The sequence below is a fragment of the Sinohyriopsis cumingii genome, chromosome 8 (assembly GCF_028554795.1).
Source record: "Sinohyriopsis cumingii isolate HCF-2022 chromosome 8, ASM2855479v2, whole genome shotgun sequence".
Classification (NCBI taxonomy): domain Eukaryota; kingdom Metazoa; phylum Mollusca; class Bivalvia; order Unionida; family Unionidae; genus Sinohyriopsis; species Sinohyriopsis cumingii.
In genome coordinates this window covers 103,365,076-103,378,679 of record NC_142968.1, presented here as the reverse complement: position 1 = coordinate 103,378,679, position 13,604 = coordinate 103,365,076, and the positions used below count along the sequence as shown (strand labels likewise).

General features: G+C 32.9%; 1 protein-coding gene across 9 annotated transcripts in view; it reads right to left on the bottom strand.

The window, feature by feature from the left end:
* LOC149794270 (uncharacterized) overlaps window positions 1-11,261 on the bottom strand; it is a 76,090-nt gene extending 64,829 nt beyond the window's left edge. The window contains exons 1-2 of one of the 9 annotated variants that reach the window (XM_089968425.1): window positions 11,137-11,261; window positions 8,648-9,343 (exon numbers count right to left, since the gene is read on the bottom strand). In XM_089968425.1, coding sequence (XP_089824551.1) covers window positions 8,648-9,277 — 630 coding nt within the window. In that variant the 5' untranslated portion in view covers window positions 9,278-9,343; window positions 11,137-11,261. Of the gene's footprint in view, window positions 1-8,647; window positions 9,344-10,409; window positions 10,430-10,680; window positions 10,882-10,901; window positions 11,013-11,136 lie in introns of those variants that run through there. The other 8 variants (XM_089968426.1, XM_089968418.1, XM_089968423.1 and 5 more) reach the window with 8 other exon arrangements.
* Between the last annotated feature and the right edge of the window lie 2,343 nt (window positions 11,262-13,604).

Below are 13,604 nucleotides of genomic sequence, written 5' to 3'. Positions count from 1 at the left end.
TACAAGTAAATAGCCCTAATTTCTTTCCATTTTGGAATACACAAGACTTTACATCCATATACATATTCATTGTCACCTTGAGTATTCTCCAATTTATACCAACGTTAATCAATTTTCTCTGTAAAACCAACTCTCTATACGCTGTCGAAAGCCTGAGAAAAATCAACAAAAGTGTAAAACAATGCTGTATGTCTTATGTGTTAAAGATCTATTATGGAATACAACACAGAGATATTATCAAGTTGTGGAGTATCCTTTTCAAAACTCTGCCTGAGACTCAAATAGCACATTGTTTTCTTCTAATAAAGCGAACTTATATTATTGAGAACGGTGGTAAATACCTTGCCAAGACAACTCAGTAGAAAAATAGACCTGTAATTGGTATGATCTGATATATATCTCCCATATTTTTATATATTGGCTTAAACAGCCCTGTAGTCCAGATTACTTGAAGAACCCCTGTATTTAAAATCATGTAAAAAAACAAAACTCGCAAAAACTGGAAGAAAAACTCCTGTAAATTTCAAGATTCATTCATGGCAGATTATTATCCAAGCGACATATTAGTTTTCTAATTTCTCAGTACTTTGAGAATTTCCTCCGAAGAGAATGGTTCATTTACTATTGTGTAGTGTGTGTTCTACATTTAATGGTTCCTCATTTGTATCTGTCTCGTCTTTATTCTCATCGGATGAGTTTATGTTCCTAAAATAATCATAAAAATGTGTTGATTTCGATAGGAATGTCATTATTTGCTTTAGTCAAATTGTTTCCTATTGATCAGATTGTTTGGGATTTAGTTTTTTGCATGTTTCTTAGTTTATCTTGAATTTTCTTTCCCTGGAGGTTTGAAAAGTATTTGACTGTTTCCTTATAACTCTGTCTGGCAGAAAGCATGTAATTCTTCCTTTGTTGTGTGTTTAGTCGTGAGTGATATTTTCATCAGAATTACATTTATTTCTAGCTAGTTTACGTGCTTTCCCAAATAATGGTTTTCTATGTACTTGATTATAATATTTGCGTGTATTGTTCTTATTTGCAACTGTTTTATTAACACTAATTTACGTGTTGCAATTTCATCAGAAATTTCATTACTTGTTTTGTTTATCGATATTCATTGTTTCTCTCAAGTCATGTAGTTTGTTAATTAAAACATCCACTGAGTATATATTAATGCTTGCTATGAATATATTGTTTCTTACCAGATCTCTACAATCTTTTTTGACACATTTTGATTCAGGTATGCAAGTATTCACATCAGAGTGTACCGTGAAAATTCTACATGATTAATGTCAGAGAGCCTTGGACAAAATTCGTGAACACAAAATGGTTTGATGGAATTAAAACCGTCTACAGAAGTAGCTAAATAGTCTATTCCACTTACAACTTTACTTGTACATTTGCCTATTCCTCTGTTACATCCAATTCTTGAGGTAGATATATACATATATAGTTCAAACATGCGTTTGATAGTTATTTTGCCTCTTTGTCTTTTCATTGGGATATCATTATTGCTGAGGCGCTGTATGTACATCGTCAAGGTATAATCAGAAGCGATTTGTTCAAAATAATCAGTGTTGTCAGTACTGGATGATAATGTAAGAAAATCATCTATGTCTGAAGTCCAGCTGTTCCGATCGCCTAACAGGAAATCATGATGAGTTTCATGAAGTCCAGCTCTTCCGATCACCTAACAGGAAGACATGATGAGTTTCATGAAGTCCAGCTGTTCCGATCGCCTAACAGGAAGACATGATGAGTTTCATGACGTCCAGCTGTTCCGATAGCCTAACAGGAAGACATGATGAGTTTCATGAAGTCCAGCTCTTCCGATCGCCTAACAGGAAGACATGATGAGTTTAATGGTCCAGCTGTTCCGATCGCCTAACAGGAAGACATGATGAGTTTCATGACGTCCAGCTGTTCCGATCGCCTAACAGGAAGACATGATGAGTTTCATGACGTCCAGCTGTTCCAATCGCCTAACAGGAAGACATGATGAGTTTCATGAAGTCCAGCTGTTCCGATCGCCTAACAGGAAGAATCAGCTAACAGGAAGACATGATGAGTTTCATGAAGACCAATCAGTAACTCATCCGAAATCATTTACTGAAGAGTATGTTCTTCAGTCAAAACTTGGAAGCACACGAGATCAACACCGCCTAACCATATACTAGCTGACGGACGCGAAAAGAAATCAGGAACATTTCCAGGACAGACCCTAAGGAAGGATACTTGCTCTTCGGTCATCACATGGAAACTGTTGAGACCACGTGCCGATATCGATATATAGGTTTGAAGGGAAAGAGGAAACAAAATTGGAGATATGACTAGGAATTTGACCCTGTCTAATAACAGAGAACATATTAAGATCTCCATTCTAGAAGAACCATATATACATGTAATGGTTGGGCGGGCACACACAAACACACATACACACACACTATGTATTTATGTATGTATGTATGTATGTATGCATGTATGCATACATGCGTGCGTGCGTGCGTGTGTGTGTGTGTGTGTGTGTGTGTGTGTGTGTGTATTTTTAGTAACCATATCACACGGACCAAAATTGCACCTTGACAGCTAAAGAAATAGCTATATTTGGTTAAACATTCGAGGATTATTTTAGCCAAGTTTCATTTTGACAGCTTCCATAGCAACAATTAAAACTATATCAACCATACACTGGTAGAATATTTATTAAAGTATTGGATGAAATATGTATTACATCATAATCTGCAAACAAATGTGATTATCTTGGGCACAATGACAGCCAAGTGAAAAACAAAATTTTTACATGTCCAAAACCACTTCATTTAATTTAATGTAGTCAGATTTTCAGGAAATGTTTAAAATGTTTTAGTTATTATTCTTTAGTATGCCTGCTTGTAACCAACCATTGTTTACATCAGCCAGGTGGAAACATGTTTTAATATATTTAAAATCCATAATGACAATTTAAGTCAAACTTTAGAAAAAATAAATATATTTTTCATTCTGTACAAGTATTTTACGTATCTGGAACAAAATACTGCCTGCTATGGGACAAGCTAATTATTTTGGCTGAGAGGAAGTGGGAACTTGGATTTATTTTCAAACCAGAAATACATATTTCTCTTCATTACCTCAAGATAGTTAATTTTTTTCAACTAATTTATCTGGATATAGTATGTTATTTTTCCATAAATTAGAGTGAGATTTTTTATAACTATCTGAAGGCTGGCAACATATCGCTTTGGTGCTAAAATATTCAAGCCTTCCACACCCACCCCAAAAAATAAATAAAAAATAAATGGGCAACCCTGGACTTTAATGCGAAAAAAAATGGAGAAAAGTCTCTGATAACTATTTTTGTACTGTTTTTTCAATGTAAGCCTAGTGAGTCCCACTTGGTTTTTTTAAAGCATGTTTCGTTTACCCCTTGTTAAGTCTCTTTATTTTTAGGAAAGGAGTCAACAGTTACGACCTGTTCAAAATATTTATGTTTATAATGTCATGCCATTATGCTGGCGGTATATGGAATTTCCTGTGTCCATATATATATATATATATATATATATATATATATATATATATATATATATATATATATATATATATATATATATATATATATATATATATAGAGGTCCATCTAAGCCTGTAGATCCATCTGTCTTACTTATTCGTGATGGAACTCCTCTAAAGATTCACTTATTAACATTAAACTTAAACATTAATTGTGTGTGAAGTTAGGATGAGTAAATAAAACTATAGAGGACTAGTCCTCTTATAATTTTATCTTACGAGAGAAAGAGAGAGATGTTACAAAGTAATATTCCAATCGGTACCACTTTCAGATAAACCAAAGATCCCATTGCACAACCAACTACTTGATTTATCCACTGCTTTTAAAACTGCATAATAAAACTACTATTCTTAAAGGAGTTCACACGACAATGTATCCTAATTATTTCATCCAATCAACGACACCAGTACGACACGTATATACTCTTTAATTATCAAATAATTGAATGTGATAAGCATCAACATCCGCTCTGAGGCTAGTTTATGCCTCAGATTACTTTTTTGACTTGTCACTTCATCATATTGCCGTAATCAGGCTCAATTTTTAGACGAGTAAACAAGTGACCAATTTTAGTAGTCCTTAGATGCGAGTTTCACCCTTGTTAATTGTTCCTGAGCATAATTTCAAAATTTGTCAACAGTTTGAATCAAACAGATGAAAAGGTTGGGGGTTTTTTTATTTATGTATATTATCTCTTATTACAACAGTGCAAAACTCAGGTTTTAGTAATATACAATTATGTGCACCGTGTTTGTCCCCGTATTTCAAAATAAACCGGATAAAATTACTGTATGGAAAGTATTTAAAATTATATACACTATATTTACCCAACTTATCTTGTACTAATTGATGTGACCTGGAATGATGCAGTAGAGCCAATTTGCTCCAAACTCAGTTTTCAGTAACATACAAGTATTTGCACTGAGTTTGTTCCCGTATTCCAAAACATTCCAGATCAAATTACTGTATATAATTTATTAAAATTTTACACTCTATGTCTGCCTCACGTAACTTGTAATATGGTAATGTGACCTGGAATAATGTACACGTTATGAAAAAATTAACATTAGCATTCTTAAAGTAGTACACACTGATACTGTATATTGAGAAAAGGAATGTAAAATTCTAATCCAGACTTAATGAAAGCTCATGCAAACTTTACAAAATGAAAATCGACTTAGGTTCATCCTGTCTATTATCTCTTATTACAACAGCTGTCAGTAAAACTGCGCGCTTTAACCTACGTTGCGTAAATAACTTTCAAACAATACCTGTTATAATTAGTCTTTATTTTTGTTGATTTCTTCCCACTGCTATTCAAGAATGGAACACTCTGCCAGTTATGATGAGTCATAGGGACTGCATTAAGGACATTAAATAAATATAGAATAATGACAATTCATATTTTCCTGGACACAAAACCAAAACGAAATTATAGTTTTCAATCACTTCTTCGGACAACTATTGTTCACAAGGCCATCAATAGTCCTAAAGATCTACTTAATTCGCCCTCGAGTAGATGTGGTTTGGTAGAAAATGCAACTATTCTTCTTCTCGTGCGAGTACTACAGCGAAAAAATGGATGGAGATGTTCGAAACTCTTAGACCTTTATGCTATGAAAGAGATAAATACCCATATGCAATCAGAGCTAAATACCCATATGCAATCAGAGTTAAATACCCATATGCAGTGTTAAATACTCATGTGCAATCAGAGTGTTAAATACCCATATGCAATTAGAAATAAATACCCATATGTAATCAGTGTTAAATACCCATATGTAATCAGAGATAAATACCCATATGCAATCAATGTTAAATACCCATATGCAATCAGTGTTAAATACCCATATGCAATTAGAAATAAATACCCATATGCAATCAGTGTTAAATACCCATATGCAATCAGTGTTAAATACCCATATGCAATCAGAGTGTTAAATACCCATATGAAATTAGAGATAAATACCCATATGCAATCAGTGGTAAATTCTCTTTGCAGTTAGAGAGTTAAATACCCATATGCAATTAGAGTGTCAAATACGCCTATGCAATTAGAGTGTCAAATACCCTTATGCAGTCAGTGTTAAATACTTATATGCAATCAGAGTGTTAAATACCCATATGCAATTAGAGATAAATACCCATATGTAATCAGTTTTAAATACCCATATGCAATCAGAGATAAATACCCATATGTAATCAGTTTTAAATACCCATATGCAATCAGAGATAAATACCCATATGCAATCAGTGTTAAATACCCATATACATTTAGAGAGTTAAATACCCATATGCAATTAGAGTGTCAAATACGCTTATGCAATTAGAGTGTCAAATACCCTTATGCAGTCAGTGTTAAATACTTATATGCAATCAGAGTGTTAAATACCCATATGCAATTAGAGATAAATACCCATATGTAATCAGTTTTAAATACCCATATGCAATCAGAGATAAATACCCATATGCAATCAATGTTAAATACCCGTATGCAATCAGTGTTAAATACTAATATGCAATTAGACAGATAATTATCCTAATGCAGTTTTTTTCTTAAAGGTCGTCTTATACTGGGTTGTGTCCTCATCAAAAGACGTAAATAACCGTATGTAGATTGGCTGGGGAACATATACAAAAACGGTTTCTTTGCACGGACTCTTAGTGAGTGGCATGACCTGCCTGATGTACAGAAAACTTAGGCATTAAGACCATCCTTGTTTCACACTTGGTACAGTGCTTGTAAAGGACGATATTTTTAACCTAAGCTTACTGGATAAGAAGTACGTTTTTAGTGCATGTCTGCTAACACAAAATAAATAGGAATCTCGTAAAATCGTCTACATTCAAGGAAGTAAACTTGAATTTGTATGCGTCACTAACTCTATGGTTCATCTCTACGTGTGTAATGAAACAATGGTTGATGTCTGATTTGGGCCAGCCTGTTATAATTTAATTCAAGAGAATTTGATTGATATTAAAGGTCCTTTATTAAAATCAGTCGGATTATCCATTCCGACTATCCATTCAGGATCCATAAATAATATTTCCAAGAGAGCTGTCATTCAGGATGCAAATATAGCACTATTTTAACTCGGCTGCCATAGTGACCATATTGTCGAACAGACCGCTGCCTATTTGCATTTTGGGCTAACAACATGTCATTGGAAGTCTTTCACAGGAAACTCCAAATAAACTGGATCATCTGCTCTTTTTGATTTCAGACAGGAAGCCCTTTCAACCAGATTTTCTTTTGATGGATAATATTGTCATTGTGTGTATTTTTTAATAGCCGGCTTAAAGCCCTTCTTTTTTATTCTGCTAAAGTTTTTCTACCTCTTCGTGATGATTCTACATGGGTTTTACTCAAGATATTTATATATTTACAACATATATGTCTTCGTTTTCTTCATATTTCTCTCGTGCAGTTTCTGCTAGTTCATATAATTGAGTTAAAGTAAATATTCTCTTGTTACTTTGTTTCCTTCGGTCTCTTAGTACTCTTGAAACTGACATTAATTCAGATTTTTTAAAAAAAATCTTTCAAATATGTGTTCAAATGTATTGTTATCAAAAATCAAATACCTTTGTTTGAAACGAAAAATTTTGAACATCTAAAATTATAAAACTCATCTGTACCATTTGGAGGATTAGAAACAAGAACTGTCGGGGACGACTAAATTCCTTAGCTATGTCTAAGAAGAACGGACGAGCATTGTGGAACAAGTCAGCATAACAAACGTGGACCAACATCCAGACGAAATGAAATATGTTTAAATTAATATTTGAAATATAGGCACAGTGATCACTATTAAACAGCCATATTGGCTTCTAGTTTTACCAAGCAGGATCTCAGAAAATTATAATCTATTTTATAACTTAAGCCAATATAATCGTGTCTGAAGTTGCTGAATGGACATGGTAACAAGTAATATTTTATTATTCTACAAGTTATTCACTAGGATAGCTCATAACTATGTTGCCAACAAGCAGACTTGTCGCCATTATAAATGATGATGATGTTGGACTGTCTAGTAATCATTCTTCTTCGGATAGTTGTCAGCATTGCTGTAAGCGATTTGATTTCCTCTAGGTTTTAGCAGGATTGTCTACGTGATAATTCAACCTTTATCGGGAATTCTCATTCAATAACTAACAACAGTTTACCTCACTATTATAATTTGAGTGTCGACATCAGATGGAATCTAAATTTCTTACATTTCCAAACTGTGATTGAGAGTTTCTAAGAGGATTGCTCACGCGGAAACCTGTTATCCTTATTCGTGCAAAGCTACTCTGATTTAGTATATACCAGGACAAATGGGTGAATCCAGTACATCTATTGTGCATAGGTTTAACCGTTGCTCTGATTAGAAGCATCCAAAAGATTTTTGTTTGTGAAGCGATAATGTTTAACTAAAAGTCATTCATCGAGCTTAAAAAGACACTGAAAAGCCTAGCAAAAGACAAAATGAAAGGAACAGTGACCAATGTTAAACATAAGTTTGAATGGGAAAAAATTAAATCAAGAAAACCAAAGTTCAATAAACCAAGAAAAACTTCCTTTGCAAGGAACAAAACAAACATGTTTTAAGCAGTTGATGTTTTAAAATAAGAAAATTATTATTGGTAAGAAAAATGCCCAAAGGGGAGTAAATCTTACGGAATTCTGAGGATTATCGAAAGGTCTAAGGCAATATTTCCCAATTTATGTTACATTTAACATAATTTTATGAATGCTGATTGAACAGCATACTAATATCCTAATATATTTTATTCCGATTGAGAGTGTAGGTTCGTTCAATAAATAAAGTACTTACGCTGCCGTTTAATTCTTCAAACAACTAATATCTCTTTCCGGGTCATCTGTTCATATGACCAATATCTAAAATGTACGTTCATTCAGAACAAATACTCTGTCATAAAAGAGAAATTTACTGAAATACGGAATGTTCTAAGACTTGACCCAAATTTTCAAACAAACTGGGACGTTAAAGCCAGTGCCGACGCTGCGGGTAAGGACGGGTTGACGCATTAAACTTCGAATTGTCAAGCTACAAGCTCAAACTGACTTACCTTCTGGTTAAGTATATTATCAATGGCAATGCTTTGACCACATGAATAATCACGCACATCGGGATTCTTTAAGTTGTAAGGTTTTGTCCCGGGTAAAAAGACAAAATCTGTTCTTATTAGTTGAATCAAGTTAGGGTCATCCTCCGCAACTTCTCTTTGAAGGAACGTTTTCAACCTGTTCATTTTCTGACTATACCCATCAGAGGGTTCTAGTGGAAGTAACTGTGTCGACTTGCTTTTATTTTTCTGTCTATTTACATTCGTGACTCCTTTTCCACTTGATTTGTTTAGACTGTTCATTTTCTGAATGCTCCCATCCGTGGGTCCTGGTGGATGCAACGTTGTCGGCCTGCTTTTATTTATCAGACTATTTACATCGGCGACTCCTTTTTGACCCGAGCTGCGCAGACTGCTCATTTTCTTACTATTCGTATCAGTGACTCCTTGTGGACTTATGTTGTTTAGACTGTTAAATTTTTTATTATGCACTTCATAAGTGTCCAATACTGGCTCTGAGATGCCCCATATTGGCCCATTCAGTGCGTAAATCAACACAAGGAGGGTCAGGACAGAAAACAGGACAAGGCATCGCCCGGACCGTATACTTCTGGGTGTACAGTTGAAGTTCATTTTTTAAGTGGTTATCGCTGTCTTGAATTTTAAAACATCCTCATTTCATCTATGTGGAACGACCTTCTGAAACAAAAACAAATCAAACTTTATTTTAAATGTTGGTAGTTATTATTGCATTTTCAAGGCATATAGTTGTTAATATGTTCGATAGATAGGAAACTTTATCTCAGTTAAGCGCAGAGGATACAAAAACTGCATTGTTCAAAAAATTCTGACAGCAAAAGTTAAATCCTAATTTAGTGGATGGTGGAGGTCAATATTGATAACTTTTTATCAACGATTTAAGGTCTTCCCGGATGTCTTTGTAGATACACTACATTTGATAACGCATATTTGTATATAATAAAGTTGACTTATTAGATTAGCGGGCATTCATTCACGTTGTTTAAGTGTATGCACTTTTCGAACTCGACTTTTTTATTTGCCTCAGAAGTAATGTGTATTACAGACAGATTCAGTTTTTCAGTTCAAATATCTGGTGACCTCCACAGCAGGGACCACCTTCAAATCTCTCAGAAATATTCACTCCACCATCGATTAACCAATCTCACACAGGAAAGTAAAGAAATCTTGCTGGACCAAAACTGAATTCTTTGAAAAATAGACTTTTCAAAGACACCTCTGTAAACATCAATGATCCTGTTCAACAATGAGATTGCAGAAAAATCATTTTTAAGTCCTCGTCTAACTCTAAAAGAACAACAAAAAAACAACATGATTTACTGATAACTGTAAAGAAGCCACTAGACAATTCTGAGAAGCGCTGGGAAAATTTAATAATCGTCTGGCGCCCGAAGTTTTAAATAGGTATTCCATATTCCGGGCTAAAGCACGCCGAACAATTACAGAATGTAAAACAAAAATCTTGGAAAAACCATGTTTCTACTTTAAATTTTCGCAACTCTATAAATAAAGTATAGGACATAATGCCAAAAAAAAATTGTAAAGGAAACAACAACTCCCTTTGACATCTAAAACTAATTCATGTTATCTTCAGCTCCAAACACAACAGAGCAAATGTACTCGCTAAGGTTCAAAATGACGATTATAAACTCGGGCTGTAAGGAACACCTGTACCGGTTGTATAGGTAGCACAGTTTTCATGTATTGTCTTCGACAGAAAACTCACCTTCGTTTCATACATTAAGAAATTATAAGCTAAATGCCTGAAACACCTTGATTTACTCTGAGCAGTTGCGCACACTGACAGCGCGGTCGGTAGACAATTTGTTCTTAATCAAATGAGGAAGTTTAAAGACCTATGACCCTACAGGCTGCCATTTTGATGTTTTGCAACACAAACAAATGCATACTGTTACACAGTGGCATATGCAGTTAAATACAAAATCATCTGAACATTTTGTACATACATTTATTATCAGAAAACAGATAAAACTGACCAGTGAAAATAAAATCCACCAGCTATTGTCAATTGTCATCTGCACCGTCATTACCTCACTGTGCATGCCAATGTTGGCGATTGAAATTCTGATCCCCGTTACTCAAGGAATTCAAGGAACAGTTTAACAATTCTTCAACGAACCGACATAAGTATATTAATCATACGTTGCTAAAACCATGAATCATGCAATTCACCATCGCTCAACTATCCTGTTTATACCTTCATATTCCTCCAAATGTGATGTCTAGGCCCTTCAACAAGTTGTTGCATAAAACAGAGTACATGCATATATGAGATATGTGCAGGCATTGCGACAGAGATCTAGACGTCAGAGGTTATATGTTAACCACGTTATGCAGGTGCATTACAACAACGCGATGTAATACATACAAAAATTTTAACGTCAGCAAGACTTGATGAGAGCAATATTGTTGGTACAAAAATAGTAACTTACTTGACATTAGTCCACTGTTACTCACGCAACCTTCCCACCGAGCTAGCGATTGTACGAATCAGCGGACCAGTCGAATTCATGATGTGCAGTCGTTCACTGATAGCTGGGGATACGATAATTGATGTCCGGTTTGATGCAAAATCCGGCATTATTTGACGTCAATGGTTTGTGTTCGTATCAGCTCTGGAACAAATATTTTATGTGAAGATAAATGCATTGTGGTAAATAAAATTTCTTGTTTTTTTATATTGTGATTGAAAATGAGCACTATTCTACAAAAAAATGAAAAAGTTAAGAAAATTTGGTAAAGATCTTAGCAACCGAAAAATTAATAATCGAGAATATTTATTTAGATATATGTGTGTGCGTGCGTGCGCGCGTGTGTGTGTGTGTGTGTGTGTGTGTGTTCACATTATATAGTTTAATTCAGCATTCGATCCCATAAATAATTTGATGAAAATTTTTACATCAAAGGTAACAAACACACAATTGAATCCATATAAAGGCTGTATTGGACTAACTTAAAAAAGTAAGTATTTTTGGAGTACTTAATGAATACGGAAATTGCTGAACAGACAATAGTCTTTGATATTTTTGTTTCATTTAGACTTCCAGAAATATAAATTTGAACGAAGATGTGGGTAGGCGGCCAAGCGAATACCAAACCACTCTTATGCTAAGGGATTCTTGGTCCAAAAAAGGTAATGAACAAAACATGCAAAGAAACAAAAAAGGGAAAGAAATGATTAATGATAACCTTCAGCAAAAAATATGTCAGAAAGGTACAAAAAACTAAAATAGATCGAAATAGCTTTTTGTTAATAATAAAAAGGACATTTCATGTTCATTATTTCTATTGATTTTCTTGAAATAGTTTTTAAGAGAAAAATATATTTAAGTGAGATAGAAATTTATTGAAACCAGATGATGGTCAATCTATGGCTATATTTATTCAATTTTATCTCATATTTTATTGCTTTTTTAAAATATGGTCATTTGTCAGTTCCGTCTTGCAGAAATTAAAATGAAACTAAATTGTCAAGGAAATTTTATATATGCAGTTAGCACCACTGTGCATGAATCTGTACAACATTTTAAAAAATATAGCCTAATATATGTTGGATTAAAAATCATCACAATACAAAATATAGCCTAATATATGTTGGATTAAAAATCATCACATTACAAAATATAGCCTAATATATGTTGGATTAAAAATCATCACATTACAAAATATAGCCTAATGTATGTATAAACAAAAATCATCACATTACAAAATATAGCCTAATGTATGTATGAACAAAAATCATCACGTTACAAAATATAGCCTAATATAAAAATCATCACGTTACAAAATATGTATGATTAAAAATCATCACATTACAAAATATAGCCTAATGTATGTATGAACAAAAATCATCACGTTACAAAATATAGCCTAATGTATGTATGATTAAAAATCATCACATTACAAAATATAGCCTAATGTATGTATGAACAAAAATCATCACGTTACAAAATATAGCCTAATGTATGTATGAACAAAAATCATCACGTTACAAAATATAGCCTAATTTATGTATGAAGAAAAATCATCACGTTACAAAATATAGCCTAATATATGTATTAATAAAAATCATCACGTTACAAAATATAGCCTAATATATGTATGAACAAAAATCATCACGTTACAAAATATGTCTGATTAAAAATCATCACATTACAAAATATAGCCTAATGTATGTATGATTAAAAATCATCACATTACAAAATATAGCCTAATATATGTATGATTAAAAATCATCACATTACAAAATATAGCCTAATATATGTATGAACAAAAATCATCACGTTACAAAATATAGCCTAATATATGTATGAACAAAAATCATCACGTTACAAAATATAGCCTAATATATGTATGATTAAAAATGATCACATTACAAAATATAGCCTAATATATTTATGATTAAAAATCATCACCTTGCAAAATATAGCCTAATATATGTATGAACAAAAATCATCACGTTACAAAATATAGCCTAATATATGTATGATTAAAAATCATCACATTACAAAATATAGCCTAATATATGTATGATTAAAAATCATCACATTACAAAATATAGCCTAATATATGTATGATTAAAAATCATCACATTACAAAATATAGCCTAATATATGTATGATTAAAAATCATCACATTACTAAATATAGCCTAATATATGTATGAACAAAAATCATCACGTTACAAAATATGTATGATTAAAAATCATAACATTAGAAAATATATCATATTATATGTATGAACAAAAATCATCACCATACAAATTATAGTCTAATATTTGTATGATTAAAAATCATCAACTTACTACAAAATATAGCGTAATATATGTATGATTAAAAATCATCACATTACAAAATATAGCCTAATATATGTATGATTAAAAATCATCACATTAAAAAAT